Source organism: Muntiacus reevesi, chromosome 8 (genome assembly GCF_963930625.1).
Source record: "Muntiacus reevesi chromosome 8, mMunRee1.1, whole genome shotgun sequence".
NCBI lineage: Eukaryota > Metazoa > Chordata > Mammalia > Artiodactyla > Cervidae > Muntiacus > Muntiacus reevesi.
In genome coordinates this window covers 55,699,286-55,716,777 of record NC_089256.1, presented here as the reverse complement: position 1 = coordinate 55,716,777, position 17,492 = coordinate 55,699,286, and the positions used below count along the sequence as shown (strand labels likewise).

The 17,492-nt window shown below is 37.9% G+C and overlaps 1 protein-coding gene across 3 annotated transcripts in view; it reads left to right on the top strand.

Annotated features, from left to right (window-relative positions):
• TP63 (tumor protein p63) overlaps positions 1-17,492 on the top strand; it is a 246,557-nt gene that overhangs the window by 154,908 nt on the left and 74,157 nt on the right. For all 3 annotated transcript variants that reach the window (XM_065942383.1, XM_065942382.1, XM_065942384.1), the window contains exon 4: positions 3,425-3,679. In XM_065942383.1, the coding sequence (XP_065798455.1) occupies positions 3,425-3,679 (255 nt within the window). The remainder of the gene's footprint in view (positions 1-3,424; positions 3,680-17,492) is intronic.

Genomic DNA, 17,492 nt, shown 5'->3' with positions numbered 1-17,492 from the left:
TTTTTTTTCCCCCAAGAAAATTTCTAATCACACTGTTCTTCCTTTGGTGGGTTTGTTGTCTGTGTTTCAGACTAGTTAATACAAAGATGGTATTGGCTTTAAGCTCTTTTTTAAAAAAAGACAACTGAGTATACTATTTAGCTTTTGTTTCTTTAAAGTAAAATTTGAGGAAAGCTTAAGCTGAAATATGTTTTCCAATTTTTATCTTGAATAGTTAGCAGCTCTCTGCTCAAACCTGAGAAATCTAGCTCTATGCTATATAAATTGAGGAGTCAGGATTGGAAGCAAATCCTACTGTTGTGAAGTAAAATATTTCACCCAAACTGTATGGGATTAAAAATTACGGCATGTAAAAGCACAGCCATCAACACCTATTAATAACTTGAAATACATTTTTTGCTTCTTTAGTGCCACGGAATATGCTCAGTCTCACCGCTGTCCCAGAAAGGCCTTCTTTGTACCTCTGAGGTAAATGGAGTTTCCATCTCTCTTAAGTCCTTCAAGCAGCACTGAGTGTTTACTCACTGGCTTTTAAAGCTGGGTCCCAAACTTTTCTCTTTATATTTGCTGGAAAAAAAAATTCAAAGGGCCATGTTTCTTTGTTCTTCTCCAAGCCCACAATTAGCTGAAGTTCCATTCTGTATAGCTAGGAGGAGAAGGACAGGATTGACCTAACAGGCTTTTTTACTGCCTGTGAGAAAGTGCTCGGTGAATTTCTTTGTCCCTTTTGTCAGGGCCGACTGCCTCCCTAATTGTACTGCTGGAGGGAAGCACGTGCCTCTGGGAGCATTATCTGATTCCTACAGGGCGCTCAGGAGTGCTTTGTATACTGACCCTTAACTTGAACACAAATAATCATTTCTTTTCAATCCCCTTCCCAGACCATTCCCCCAGGCTTGGACGCCTAAGAGCTTTAGTTCAGCCAGGGCTGTGGACACCTTCATCGGGGCCTCAGGTTGTAGTTTTTTTCCTCTCACAGCTGTCTCACCTGCAGCCTGCCTCACCTGTCAAGGGGGAAAGGTGAAGAAGGAGGCGAGGAGGACTGGGAGCTGTGGAAGTCGGAGAGCAGAGGCGAGACTAGCAGCTGCTCTTGTCAGCAGGGGGATAAGTGTAAAGAGATTAATAGTTATCTGAAGAGCAAATGGGGACATGGCATTCGGCAGTGGAATGTGAATGTATAAATGTAATGGAATGGGCATGCGACTGTTAACATTTAGACAGATGCTCTCTGGACTGAATGGAATGGCAGAGTCCTTCTTCCCCCCCATGTGAAATACTTAAAGTTTAGTAAAATAACTTCCTTACACTTAAGTTGAATTCTTTTCAAGCATCAATTTCTTTACAAGTTTGTGTTCTCTTTAATTTGAATTTTTCTGGGACTCTTGGTCATATTTCACTTGAAGAGCCAGACTTCTCATTTTTTTTATAAAATGTGTACCAACAGGACTGCCTTCTCTTTGCTTCTGATTTGTTTTTCTATCACTAAATTGAAGAGACAATGAGGATTCCCTGTGTCAGAAGGTTTCACAAAGGGAAAACAGCATACAAGCTGGTGGCCGCTTCTAGAAATGTGTGTTCAATTTAACTCAGGAATGACTTGAATTATCTGATCAGTCTGACAGGTGTGATGGTGTAGACTCGGAGTCAGATTTGGTTTCAAAATAACTACTCTTGGCTTATTAGCTACTCTTGGCTTATTGCTTGAGCAATTCACTTCCCCTTTCCGATAGTAATACAGTAAAGATTCTTTTTGTCAATGAAATGAGAAGTTAAATCATTACTTCCATAAACATCTTATTGAATTATCTACTCAGTGCTGATTTTCCTAGAAGAAATAAAATTTCTGGCAGAGACACTGTATGAACTAATGTACTTCTGAATTATACAAAACATAGAATTTTAACCATAACTAGATGGTTTTTCTCTTACACATGTTCTGCTTTAGAAAATAAACTACTACAAAGAAAATGAAAGAACAGATGGAAAATTAGGCTGCTTGGATGGTATCATGTTACCTTTTAAAATACATAGCTGCCTTTCGAGCCAGGATAGGAGGGGAGTTTGGGGGAGAATGGATACCTGAGTATGTGTGGGTGAGTCCCTTCACTGTTGACCTAAAACTATCACACACTGTTAATCGCCTGTACCTCAGTACAAAATAAAAAGTTAAAAATAAATAAATTGCACATGTGGTCTCTCCTTTCAAATAATCTACACTAATTCCTAAAAGTTATTGTTTTGAGCGAATAAATATACATGCCATTTAACTTAAGGTAAAACTGATGAGATTTTTAAATTGCCAATATATATGACAAAGTTTAAAAATCACAATCTTGTATATTCGTGAATAAAAAGATTTACTTAAGTATTTTTAGAAAAAAATAAAATACATAGTTGCTTCTTCCTAACATTCCTACTCCTTCCCCTCCAGTTTTCATGAACCCAGTTTTGGGGGGCAAGTTGGTACCCTGAGACAGAATTTATAATAAAACTTAAAGAAAATCTGGAGGACAACCATTTTGCTCAATAGACAAGTTGACCCTTAAATCTTCTCTAGAGCATGTGTATCTAGTGGTCTTTTTCATTCTGACTACCAAGACAGAAGAAGAAAAAAATAGCAGGTAGTATTCATTTATTTTAAGGAATTCATCAGCAGCTACTGAACAGTGATGTTTTTTGCCCAGTTTGTGAATAAGCACCCTATCTACTTTCAGATGCTCTTGGGGAGACTCAGTTTCCAAAGGCTGCCCATGACGCTGAGATCTGTGCAGGTCTTCATAAAACATTCCCGCACGCCTGGCGCTTCTCTTGGTGTTTTGAACTAGGCATCACAAATTGGTCATTTTCCTTTGAGTGTAAAGTGCAGCAAATCTGAGGTTGATCTCTGTGGAAGGCATGCACCAAAAGATGCCTTTTGAGAAGCAACAATCTGGGGGATTGAATCTGGGTCTCCTGCTTGGAAGGCAGATTCTTTACCACTGAGCCACGTGGGAAGTATAGCAAGCACTGTTCACTGTATACACAAGACCCATTTCTCCTCTTCTTCTGAACTCACAGAACCCCAATATTTTCAGGAAAGAACAAAGCTTCCTTTCATCTGCTTTGCTCTCCCCCAGATCCAGGGAATTATGATTGTGCCATTGTCTTATCAGTCATGGCAATCAGCTTCCATTTGGCCAGTGATGGATTTAAGGATATTTCCCAGTTCCAGTCAATGAGAAATAAGGGAAACTGTGGCTTCTTTTTCCCAACTTGAAATACAATCTCAAAAGAAGAAAATCGGGGAACTTCCGGGTGGTCCAGTGGTTACGGCTCTGAGCTTCCACTGCAGGGGGGCACAGATTCGATTCCTAGTCCGGGAACTAAGATCCCATATGCCACATGGTTAAATGGCTAACGTGGGGGTTTCTGGGTGTCCCTGCAGCCACAGTACACGAACTTGGGGCTCCTAAACAGCATGGACCAGCAGATCCAGAACGGCTCCTCGTCCACCAGCCCCTACAACACAGACCACGCGCAGAACAGCGTCACGGCGCCCTCGCCCTATGCACAGCCCAGCTCCACCTTCGACGCCCTCTCACCGTCGCCCGCCATCCCCTCCAACACCGACTACCCGGGCCCACACAGCTTCGATGTGTCCTTCCAGCAGTCAAGCACCGCCAAGTCCGCCACGTGGACGGTAAGAGTACGGGGGCCCCTGTGCCCTTGAACTTGACCCCCAGGTCTGTGGGGTGTCTCTGTCACCCCCCCCCCCCCCCACCAGGCTCTCTCCTCCATCAAAGCTTAGAACTCCATGTTGAATGGTGGAAATGTTCTCCCTGTCCTCTAAGGATATTTTGGTTTGGAATATTCCACACGGAACTAGAAAGAGAAAAGGTACCATTTAGTAGGAAGAGCCCTGATCTGGAAACCAAAGGCCTGTGTTCTGGTAATTCTCGCTGATGTGTTCTTGCCTGCCTCACCTTTTGTGTGAACTTTTTTGGAAATACGTAAAGCATTACACGGATGGGAAATGTAATCCTAGGATATTTGTGTTTGCAGCCTGCAGAATGTAGGCTAGTTCCTATTTATTAAGGAAGGCTTAAATTTGTTCATACATGTAGGTTCTCTAACATAACTCATACTTTATTGATAAACATTTATTTATTGCATTTAGAAGCATGTACCCCCCCCAAAAAAAAACCTCCAAAACTATACATCAGAAGCCTGAAATAGGTTCAAAGAGATTCTGATTTAAAACGTTGGAGAAAACATAATTTTGCTAAAAAAAAAAATGGAAATATTGATCATTTAAAAAATTCAAAAGCTGGCTAATTCATGTCAATGTATGACAAAAACCACTACAATATTGTAAAGTAATTAACCTCCAACTAATAAAAATAAATGAAAAATAAATAAAGCCTTTAAGATTGAAAAAAAAATTCAAAAGCTGTAGGAAGTTTTATTCTATTTTAGAGTTGATTTGATAATTTATTATAACATGAATAAAGCTCAGCTATAAGGGAGGAGACCTATAAGACTGGTTTTAAATGGTTGATCAAAGAATGCCCAAGACCAAAGTGGCACACATTTGTCAAAGAAGTTAACTTTTGCCTGGATTATAGAAATCTTTCACATGTCATCCTCTCGTGGAGAAGTAGCTTTCAAATTGTTTTAACAGATTATTTCCTGTTTGGCAAATAGTTTTCTTTGGAAAGCATTTATTCTTTGTATGCCACAGTATCCAGGCTTTACTTCAGTAGTACAGAGTTTATAAACTAGTCTACATTAATAACACTAAATTCCAGCATAATTTCACATACATCCCCCCATTTTGACCTCACTTCTTTGTGAACTCTGTAGGATATGTTTCGCAACTCCTACTTTACTAGGGAAAATGGAAAGAAAGTAGGGTTTCAGTGACATCCCTAAAGATACAGAGGCTTTTGTATAGCTGGTCCTATTTCTGATTCTGTCACCACTACTTCATCTCCTCCTCCCTCCCCCCTGCCCCCAGATTATGTGCTTGTTTGCTTTTTCCACCATTTCACATCAGGATGTTCCAAACGTGTCTAAGAATTTATCATGGTGCTTTCCTTTCATGGTTTGAGAAGTTGTTCCATCCTGGTTCCTTTTTCAACCATAACAGAAGTATTAGCTTAAAACTGGATCTCTCTTCAGTGTGTGATTTTTTTTTTTTAAATCAGTTGTGTCATACTGTTTAGCCTCTTTTATATTAATACTCATGGAGGTGGAGACTCCAGATGAATAAACTTAAGTCCATAGGCCTTAAGGATATATTGGTTGATTGATCTAAGTAATATTTTGCCACTAGGACAGCCATTTTATAAATGGAGCCCTGATGTGTTTCAGAATAGGGGTCACCAAGTGGGTGTTTACAATCACTGATCTTCAGACCTTACTATTGCTCATCTGTCATGCTCATGCGGAGCTCCGCTACAGTAGGAGTGAGTGCATCTGAGCGATGATGGGCACATTTGGTGCCACTAAATGAAGAATCACTGCCCTTCTAAAATAGCTTAGGCTGGGTGGAGCATGGGGATGGAGTGGGGATGGAGCATGATGTAACTACAATGTTAAATTAATTTTTCTTCCTCATTTTTCCCTCCCACCTCCTCATACAGAAATCTTAAGGCTTTTTTTCCCTTTCAGTTTTAGCACAGTTCTGAACCATCTTCCATCAAAGCCCCTTCTCAGAAAAGTACACTGTCTCAATAAAAACGGTTAGGCATGTTTATATAAGTGGTAGGTTAAACAGCAAAGAAAATGTTTTGTAGAGTACCGTGGTAAACGTTCATTACATGTGGCAGCAGCGGTATCAGAAGCCTACTAAAGGGGTAGGCACTGTGGTGAAAGAACATCTCTTGGGAGCCAGAAAACCTGGATTCTCACCGTGATCATCCTCATGACCCTAGCCAAGTCACTTCATTTTTCTAGAATTCAGTCTGTGCCTCTGAAGAGGGTGAATAGGGTGAAAAGTACTCCCTTTCCTTAGGTGAAGTAGTAGTAATCATCAACATAGAAAGGTTTTAGAAGAACTTAGCTTCTTTTACTTAAAAAAAAAATCATTTATTTGGTTGTGCCTGGTCAAACAAATAATTAGGCATGTGACATGTGAGAGCTAGTTCCCTGGCCAGAGTTCAAATTTAAGGTCCCCTGCATTGGGAGCATGGAGTCTTAGTCATTGGACCACCAGGGAATTTTCAAAAGAATTTAGCTTCTAATCAAACTTTTGCCTGCCACTAATAAGTGACCTTGGTTAAGCTGGTTTGCCTTTCTAGGATTTATCTTCAGTTGTCTGCAGTCTATGTTATAGGTATTGCAGGATAAAATGATTGAATTAGATGTCTATTCCATCCTACTAATATAGCACTTGGTATTTACACTTGTATTTGTTCTTTCTTATTCACAGTTAGATTTCTTTTAGGCCCAGCTGCAGTTCTTCTAAATCCAGTGCATTTAAACTCTTATTTGAGTAACTGCTGAGATCACCTAAAAACATGTAATTCTTAGCCATGGACACCAGTGTCTTATATATTAGGAGCATCTAACTCTTTGAGCCAAATTGTGTATCCTCACACTGATGCACATTTTAAAGTGTTCTCTCATACATTTGTCTCAGGTGGAGCCTCAGAACCGAGGCTGTTATTCCCAGTTTTAAAAATGAGGAAACTTCAAGAAGTATAGGTTACTTGGTTTATCACCAGCCCAGGATATAGAGGAACCCAGGCCTGCCTCCCTCCCAGTTCAAGTATTTCTACCATCCTATTCGGGATGCCCTTGTCACTCAGTCGATAAAGAATCTGCCTGTAGTGCAGGAGAGCCAGGTTTGATCCCTGAGTCGGGAAGATCCCATGGAGAAGGAAATGGCAACCCACTCTAGTATCCTTGCCTGGAAAATCTCATGTGGGCTGCAGTCCATGGGGTTGCAAAGAGTCGGGCATGACTGAGTGACCACTCACTTACTTACTTACCATCCTATTTAGACTGCCTTTCTCTTTACTGACAGAATCAGGGATGAACAGGCATTAGCCGGCCCTGTGTAGCATGGAGTGAAACCACCTAACAAAGGACATTTTTTATGCTGCATCATATACAACACCTATTTCTTAGGCATGTGTGCATTTTAAAGCAGTCTTTCAAAATAAAACACCAAATTTTAAAAACTGCCCACAAACAAGAAGCAGAAGCAGCAGCTGTCATTAGGAAGAGTCATACTTACTACATCATCCTTTGGTAATTCTTTAATAAAAATTTTGTTTGTACCATTTTTTTCACTTGTCATCCTTTTGTGTTGTTTTCTGTTATAATTTCTGGCTTTACTCAGACTCACTGCCAAAATATAATGAATACCTTTAGAGTATATATGCATATTTCTTTTGCTTTTTCTGTTTCCAATAACGAATGTGAGTGTGTTTCCAATTCTATGAAAATGTGGTATCTATTTTAAACTTCTTCAAGTGAAATAAAGTGAAGAGCAATGACATTTTCCATATTCTCTCTTCCACACACACACACACTCACACGTAGTCACACCCAAACCAACATGGAATTTAGGATTTGATTTCAAGCTTTCTTGTTTCTACGATGTAATTACTACTTTCTGATAGAGGCCTACCATTTAATATAATAAAGTGCTGGTCTAGCATTATAGCTAAGACTCGTCAGTCATAGGCCAGTTATCAGTATGGTAATTTGGAAATAGAAACTTACGTGCAGAGTTCAACCCTGAAATTTACTATCAGCATTTAGAAAGTGAAAGAAAGTAAAGTTGCTCAGTCGTGTCAGACTCTTTGCAACACCATGAACTGTAGCCTACTAGGCTTCTCCGTCCATGGGATTTTCCAAGTAAGAATACTGGAGTGGGTTGCCACTTCCTTCTCCAGGGGATCTTCCTGACCCAGGGATCGAACCCAGACCTCCTGCATTTCAGGCAGGCGCTTTACCCTCTGAGCCATTAGGGCTCAGCAGCATTTAGGATCTGTTCAAAGAGTTCAATTTCTTTAAACCTGACTGTACCACCTGCAAATGGCGATGCTCATACCTTCCTTACATTTTCTTTATCGTGAGGATTATGTGCCATGTGCAAAGGCACTGGCTAGTCATAGACACAAATACATTTACTGAGTCTGAACTTGAATCTCTTTGCTTCATGAGTTTATTAGTTTTATTGAGGGTTCAGTTGTGCCATAAGTAGTAATTTGAGAGAATTCAAAGAAAAATATCTTCTGTTTTTTTCTTTTTCCTAGTGCTTTTGGGCTGTTAACATGCATACTGCAGCCCCATGGGACCATGATATTATCCACCAATCAAATACATGCCTAAATGGCCTAGGGTGGTATCAGGCTCTCCCATATGCTGACTTCTGCAGGCTGGCCATGCTGCCTTCCTAAGTCTTTCCAAGAAGATGCAGGCTCTCCTTGCGTGCACTGAGAAAGACTTTTTCCAGTTTTAAGAACCTGGTGAATTCCAGCATTTATTTCTCATTTATGGGGATGTCTTTTTTTTTTTTTTTTTTAATTCTTTGTTTTTAGTAAAGAATTTCTGGGGTTTTTGTGCCAAAAGTATTGGAGGCAGCCTACATGCTCAGCAGTGGGGAACTGGATGTGCTATAAATTATGTCATATTCACTTGACAAAATACTCTGTGTTCATTCAACTGAATCACAGGTACTGAGCTGGAATGCTTTTGTTGGAGTTGAGAATAAGGAAAAGATGAGTTTTCTATGGCACCTACTAAAGCTTTGAGAGGACTGCTAAGTACACCGTTTCTGGGAGTAAAGCGCTTTCTTTTGCTGAACTCCAAGGACAAGACTTTTTTGTGTGAATATCAATCTGTCTTGACCTATATTGATCTTGAGAGCTGTTTTTCCCACAACCCATGACACACAGTATTATCTGCATGCAAATACTGGGAAAATCCTAAGATTAGTGTGTTTCTGTTGTACTCAGTCTGAGATAATGGCTCTGGCCTTTGGACATACATCCCTTTTGCTCTGGTTACTTTTTCCTTCCATAGATATGAAGGTCTCATAGAGCAGGCACCTTGACCTAGTGCTCAGAGTCATATTCAGCATATAGTAGACCCCTTAATAAATATGGAAAAAGAAACTTTATTTTCTCCCCATGGCCAAAAGAAATGACTACGTTCTGAACAACATCCCTTCACTCTGACCCTGATTGTTCACTCTTCATGAATTCGATGCCTTTTCTTCCCCCATGATTTAGAAGGTCCTCTTCTTTGACTTTCCTAATCATGCCAGCCTCATGTTGTGTTCAGAGCTTTGAAGAATCTGACTTGAGCAAGTGGAGAGATTAGGGAGGTGGCATTTAAAAGGGGAACATCCAGTTCCCCAAGAGTTTCATTGATCCCAGCCTATTGGTCTTACAAGCTCGCTCCCCTTGGCTCCTCCACAGGCGTGTTGAGATGCGTGCCTGTGGCCCATCCTGCCTGTCATCGGGTTACCTGTAATGTAAGACTTCCAGAAGAAGGCTGCCAGCTCTGCAGAAATCTAATGCAAGCCAGCCCATTGCGTGGCCTTCTGGAATCTTGGGACTCTTAAGAATAGCCCATCAAAGGACATGATGTACAGACAAACTTTTCCATGGTGAATATGATTTATCCGCTTCCTTGTCGAAAGGAAACACTTCTCTCATCAACGCTTGAGCCTTAACCGGGGCTGATCTTAACCGAGTGGCTGTTAGATTTCATTGCTGAGGAACAGAAGTCAGTAGGCTTGGCTCCTGTCAGTGGTACATTTGTTAATCACAAGTTATTTTCACTTCTTGCCAGGGCTGTCCTATAAATCTCCAGAGATACATAAAGGAGTGTCGTTTTATGACCCTTCCATGATAAAGAAAATAATAACATTGAGTACTGTTGCCTGTTATCCAAGATATTTTTTAGTTCACAGAGTATTAAGAAAGAATATCCTAAATGAAGGGTTTAGAGATTCTTGGGAATGGTTCATGTTACTTACTTAACTCTAGATTTTGCACTTTAAAGTGAATTTCCATTGTAAGCCCTTGTATAGGGGTGTTGTCTTCAGGTCCAGAGCAGAATAACTTAGTCAGCAAGTTTGCCCTAACTTATTTAAATTAACTCTAGGTTAATGTATTCGTGAAAAGCCAGTTTCACCTAATCTGATGTTTAGGGCCTTGCCATGTTATGCGTGAGTGGTTTCCTGAATGCACTGTAGGGATTCTCTTTAAAGGGAAAATTTTGATATTTATTTATTAAACCTAATATTACAAGAACTGACCAATAATTAAAAAGAAACACCGAATTGAAATAAAACTTGCCTTTATTTTTCTACTACAAAAAGAATAGCAGTAAATCGCCCTTTTTTTTTTTTTTCTTTTCATTCCTTGTCCTGCCCTTCTTCCTGCTCCTCCATTCTTCTTTCCTCCCCACCTTCCTTTTCTTCCTCCCCCTCCTCCTTCATTTATGTTATCATTCATAGTAGTCAGTTTGGTTTTGTAGGTATTACCAGCCACTTGATCTTTTGTTTTTTTACTATAGCTTTGATTTCTTGGAAGGGTGGATTATTATGAGGAGGACTGTGATATAAATAAATTACAATGTAAATTTCTATCAAGAACAGGGATCAGATCATAAGGCTCGTTTTTCTAAAAAAAAATCACTTCAATTAATAAGCTAACTTGGAGTTGGAAAACTCAGATATCTGGGGGACCACAAGGTAGCCTAAACAAGTCGAATGATAAGGATGGGCATAGTGTCAAGGTGAGCTTGCATACCTTGTCCACAAGGGCATTTGCTTTGCAACTCCAACATGGTGTCATGGGGGAAGGTAAACCTGAAGGTAAAAGATGAATTTTTCAAAAACATGTAGAAACCTGGATTCTCATGTGATATCTTCATATCTTTAAAAGATAACATTCATTAAAAAAAAAAGTTGTGAAAACCACAGATCAAACAAAGCAATAGTCAGACTGAAGGCCATCTTTGCAATGTATATAGCAGTGACAAGAGACAATTACTTAAAGTTTAAATTAAAAAACTGGAAACTAGAGCAAGCATCAAAGGGAAAAGTTACTGGTGAATACACTCCATTCAGAAATAATAATTCTCTATTCTTTACAAAAGTCATACAGATTAATCACTGGCTTGCAATGTGCTAAGCAGCACATTGTCAAAGTGGATCTTTTCTCTGTTTTCTTACAGTAAGTGACCTTGCTACCTTCACATCCCTATAAAATTTTGTTTTACAAAAATATAATGATATGCAGCATTGGATCCTTGGTGTAAAGAAAGACTCATATTTGTTTTGTTTTAACCCTTAGAGAGTTTATGGGACTCCAAAACTTTACTCTCTAAAATTGGCCAAAGCTGAATTCAGAGAAGTGCAGTGAGATTGAAAGGGCTTCGAATCCGTTTTCTCGGTTCACTAACTGATGACTGATTTGTAATTAACACATAGAGAGTGTGCCAGGACAAAAATTACCAGAAATTGAGGTATAGACAGATAATGATGTCATGGTATTTTTTAATGGCTCAAGAAAAATGCAATATATCATTCAAATTGACAGAAATATCTTCAAGTCATCCCTTAAGGATGAGTGCCATGCGTTGGGCTTGTGTCTTCCCACGTGTGAGCTTTACACCTTCTTCTGTTTGCATTCCCTGATATTAACCATTTCCATAGTGTGATCAAGACTTGTAACAGTCTCCACCCCCTCTGGTGGAGAAGGGCAGATGTATTTTTCTCATGAAAGGTATTTAGCTGTCAGCTGTCTTTTCATGAGTAAAAGCAACTGCATGTGGAATAAACCCTCATGGTTTTATATCAACAGCAGTTAGTATGTCTAGAAGGTCACTGGAGCAAGGAGATGTGAAATGACATAGCTTTCTCCCCAACGGCTTCTAATTTTTTGAGATTAAAGAAGTTTATTGCAGAACAGAAAGAGGAATCTTAGACTCTTTGAAGCCTTACAGATGTTTCGTAGACACGCAGTGGTTTTTGGAACAAGGGGTCCTGTAATTAGGCACACAGGAGCCTCAAGGGACTGATCTTAACTGCCATCTCTCTCTGGTTTTTAATATAGATTACGACCCCATCATCAGGCTCCCCCAGCTGAAATTTAAAGGAAACTGGGAGTAGCCAGAGACCGTAGAACCTAATTTACTGTGAGGTAAATTAGAGAGGCAATCTCACTTTACAAGTAGAATCAGCCTTCTCATTTGAGTTTGAATCTAATAATGAAGACTCATGATTTCTTAGTGTTAATAACAAAACAGTGTAATTTGTCACCTTGTTATTGTATTAGAAGGGTCTGAAGATTTGGAATGTAACTTCTAATAGTTTTATGCGGAACTAATTCTGCATTGTCAAGTACCTCAAACAGGTGTTTTTTCACGGGTTACTCACCAAGTTTGCAATTCTGGTTGTACTCTTTATGCTGTTTTACCAGTATCATCTGGACTATTGTGGAAAATAGAATGAATAATATGAGGACACCATTTAAAAAGACTTTTTGTTTTTCCTTGGAAAAGTTTCCAAGTTGTTTTACATAGAAAGATTAATAATTGCTAAACCTAAGAATCCTCATTTGAATTTGAGATGTCACTTGACAGACTCCTGAAGAGTGTGGTTCATTAAGTCGAACACAGAACTCAGAAGGACGTCAGTGGGCACCGAAAAGCTGCATGATCGTGGGGCAAGTGCCTCTACCTCTGCTCATCCATTAACGGGCATTGTAACATTTACTTGGTAGGATCGCAGGGAGGCTTAATTAAAGTTTACTAAGTGCTTTGGGAACCTGCGAGATGAAGCTCAGAAAACACAATATGTTATTATCCGCATTTTTGTTTTTAGATTTATCTGTGTGAATAGTACATATCCATGCTTGTAATTCAGGCTGTTTTTTGAGGTTTTCCATTTATAAGCAGACCTGAAATGAAGCAGTATAGGTCTACAAGTCCCTAGAAATAAATGTAGGATGAATGTATATGTTTGCATAGGTGTTATTTTTTTTTCTAACGTAAAATAACTTCTTAAAGCCTATTTAATTAGATTTTATAATTGTTAATCAGATGCTATTTTTCTTAAGAGTCTCAGTACTTTATTGGTAATATTTCAGCAAACTAGTAGCAGAGTTTTGTTTTTTTTTAAGTATTTATGTATATTATTAATTTGTATGTTTTTGGCTGAAGTGGGTCTTCGTGGCTGCACGGGCTTTTCTCTGGTTGTGGGGGGCAGGGGCTGCTCTGGAGTGGGGGCCAACCTCTAGTTGTGGTGTCCGCTCTTCCCACTGTTGCAGAGCACTGTCTCTAGGGCATGTGGGGTTCAGTTCTTGCAGCACGTGGGCTCAGTAGCCGGGCTTCCCGGCCCTGGAGCACAGGCCCAGGAGCTGTGGCTCACAGCCTTAGTTGCTCCTTGGCATGTGGAGTCTCCCTGACCCAGAGATTGAACCTGTGTCTCATGCATTGGCAGACAGATTCTTTACCACTGAGCCACCAGCTCCAGTAACAGAGTTTTAAATTGTGATCATTTTAACTGCAGTCCATCAGGTCACAAAGAGTTGGATACGACTTAGCGGCTGAACAGCAGCAACATTTTGACTAGATCTTTAGAAAAAAAAAAAAAAACTTTATTCTTTTTCTTAAAAATGCAAAAATAGATACACATATTTATTTAAATACAAATATTTCACTCTTGCTGAGTAACAAAGGAGTTAATTTAAAAAAATTGTAATTTGGCTTCGAAGATATTCCTTCCGTCTCCCCCTTCCTTGTTCCTTCTATTTTGTGTGTTAATTTGAGATTTTCATATTTATGAATTGAGAGCCCTAACATTAAATGATATAAATTGCCTCTCTTTTTGTTTTACAACTCTGTATTCTTGGAAAAGCAAATTTCATTTTCCCATAAGAGCAATGTTATAATTATGGATTACATTTCTGACAAAAGAATTGTCATCAAGTAAGTCATAGATATGATTAACTGTATGTCATAAAAGCAAAATCCTATAAGCTATGATAATTGTTTAAAATAGCAAAATGATTCTCATAGTTCTATAAAATTTGCTTAAATATCTTGTATGCCTTGATATATGTATACTGTTTACTTATAAAATCCTAACAATTACTTTTATAAACTTGACTTATCTAAAACTGATATGCTATGAAACAAACATTTAAATTACCATGTGACAGAGAAAAATTTTGGTACATTTGATACATGATTTGAGAAGCCTACATTTCTCAAAATAAGAGAATTAGAATGAACAATTACAAACTGTATTCCTTTTGTTAATAATTATATTAAAAATATTTTTGTAGTATAAGACCATTATTTTAAGATATTGAATCCATTTTACTTAATTTTTATGAATTGTTTAAAATATTAAATATATTATTATGGATTTTGCTTAAAAGAAAAAGAATGGAAAAGAAAAACTGGATTCTTTTGAATTTGAAAATAGAGTTTTGGTGTGTTTTAATATCCCTGCCTGCCACTGCACTGTCCAGAGTGGAGTGGTTTTGAGAGGAATAACTGTCCCCCAAAGCAGCTGGTTATGACAACAGTGGGATGCTAGTAGAGAGTTTGGTTTCTTTGCCTTGGTGATTGATAGTAGAGGTCTTTGAGGACATAATTTGTGTATTAGACCCAGGGTTTGGTATTTTTTTAAGCAACCACTTTAAGCACTATCTATTCAAGTTTATCACCTACCCTCACTTAGTGGAGAAGGCCTTTGGAAAATGGTGTTTAGTTGGCCATTTAATAAAGCAGATTGACCAATTCATAAAATAAATGCTATTTTCATAATAGAAATCTGGAATGACTTTTTCTGTACTTCTACAGTTAGAGTGGATGCACAGGAAATATATCCTGCTATGATAATTAATAATTCCTTTTTTTTTAAAACTCATCCACATAGATACATAACCTCTTTTTCCTTTGCTTATTCTCATGCCTAGAATGCATTGAAGCTTTGCGTGTAAAAATAAGTGCACACTTTTAAAATGCTTTAGTCTAACCCCTCTGAGTTTTGGAAGACACTTGGCAAATGGCTATATTAATTAGTCTTTCAAAGGAAGATTATCAACCTCTCAGAGTTACCATAGATAACTCATTCCTTAGGCTTATATTGTTCTCTCATAATATTCACTGGTAATGGATTAGATTTTATGTTTATCTTCAAAGACTACAGTTTACACTTTTGTATATAATTGTAACAAAAGCATAGCTTGCAAATGATTATATTTAATATTCTGAGAATCATCATAAAATTTAATAAATAGTAACTCATCCATAAACTTTTTGCTGTAGAAGTTGGAATGACAAGTGATGAGGAACTTGAGATTTAGGGAAAAGAAGATGTCTCATTCAGCAGCAGAACTAGAAGGAAATATAGAGTTCTTCCTGTCTAGTTTCCTACTCATGAAGCAATTAAATATAATATATAGTTATTTGTGTAAGTTTCTATAATGTATTCATATTTCAGAATTGATTTCTTGCCTTGAAAATGCCACAGTTTTCAGCTATAATGCCTTTCTTTGCATAAACATTTTAGACATAGCTATTAAAAAGTGTAAGAGTTATGCTAGGATTAGTCTTTTTATTAAGTTTTCATAAAGTCTTCTCTCAGTCTTCACTCAAGTATAATTATCTTCTTTAGATATTTAGGATTAGGAGTGGGACTAGGGAGAGGATACTCAAAAAGAAGAACAATACAGGGAGGAAGTGAAATGATTTGTTAGAAAATAGTGAGTGGATCCTTATTTAAAGGAAAATGTGTACATTTTGAATTTGTGTGTTTGTTGTTTTCTAAGACAATTTTGTAGCCCTGAGAGTGTGTTTTCATGACATGGACTTCTACTTTGAGGAAAAGAGCCAAACCATTTCAAATGAAATGTTCAAATTTAGTCTAAAATCTTCGCTTCATTCATTTCTGTACTTGATAGCCTTCTGGATGTTTTTGCTTTGACATATAAGAAAATACCTCTTATTTCCTTTAGTTTTCTTTTTTTTTAAGAGCTAACTAATCTATTTTAGAAAAGGGGAGGAAAGGGGACTTCTTACTTTCTTTTACCTAGCAAGTCTTAATCCTTTTCACATTTACTTCAAAATGTACAAAATGTACTACATCTACAAAATGTACTAGATGGTCTTAGTCAATAAATATATGGTAAGTAAATATAATTCTATATGCTTTTCTAAAATGCTTTGAAATTTCCAGGAAAGAAAATCTCTGTAATTATCTGCTTGTGTTTTAGTAAAATCAAATTAAGCAATAAAACTGTAAGGCTGTTTTCCCATGATAGTAATGATGGTTTTATTTTGATAGATGTGGGTTTTAACTCTAGTTGGTGCCATAATATAATTGAAACCGTATCTTTGTGTCGAAGCATTTTAAAATATTATATGTTCTTTCTACCTTTTAGAAGTATTCTTTTATTACAGTTACTTTTGAATCTATGTTTTCCTTCCCATTAATTTAGAACACAACCTTGATTCACAGAGCTTAGGATTGATTCTGACATTCATACTCTTTGCCTTTGAGGAGCCTAGTGGGTTTTATGTATATAAACAAATGACCAGAGCTACTTGAATATCTTTTGTCAGTGGTCTCAGTTATGAGTCACTGATGCTCAGCATATGGAGAATACTTTAAGACAAGTTAATTAGAAAGGGAGGAAATAGCATGGATATTTTATGCCTGGGTACTGACTATACTGTTATGTGAACAGTGAGAAAGGTTATATCCTTCTGAGGGATTTGCTCACAAGCATTCCCAAACTAACAGGTTTTTCTTTTTTTTAACTGGATTGAAAATTCATTTTGAAGTTGTCACTTGGGCATATGGCTGTGGGGCATAGATAAGTTCCTAATGTATTGCTTTCTTCATTTGTTTGACTTCGGGATTGAGGCTCCAGAAACCAAAACTATTAATAATGTTTGAAACATTTAAGCAGAAGAGAGAATGATCTTTTATCATAAATTCCTGTTTTAAAATGAAAATATTCTTCCAGTTGCTAAATTACAATGAGATATGATACAAATAATATAAGATGTAAAATATATAAGTTACTTACAATGTGTCTGTTTTAGTTACCTTGTAAGACTGAAAGTTACAGATATTGTGACCCATGTTAGCACTCAGCCATCCAGCAAAGCTTTGCCTTTTTCTGAAAGCAGGGGCTATGGTTCTTTTACTAAAGATCAAGCCGAAGTGCCTAAGGAGGCAGAGTGGTGAGTGGAAAGAATTCAGGCTTTGTGGTCAGATAGACCTGAGATTGAATTCCACCTCTCTATCTTTGTGGCCTTAGGCAAGACACTGTCTCCAGGGGAGTTTCTTCAACCCTAAAATGGGGATAAATGCATCTTGAGGTAGCAAGGTTATTGGTAGGTTTAGACGTAACGAATGTAGAGTACAAAACAGTGCCTGGTAAATGGTGATTTTTATTAGATTAGGTCTTGAATTTAGGATTAGAATTTGGGTACGTCAGGAACTGCAGTAGGGAATCCAA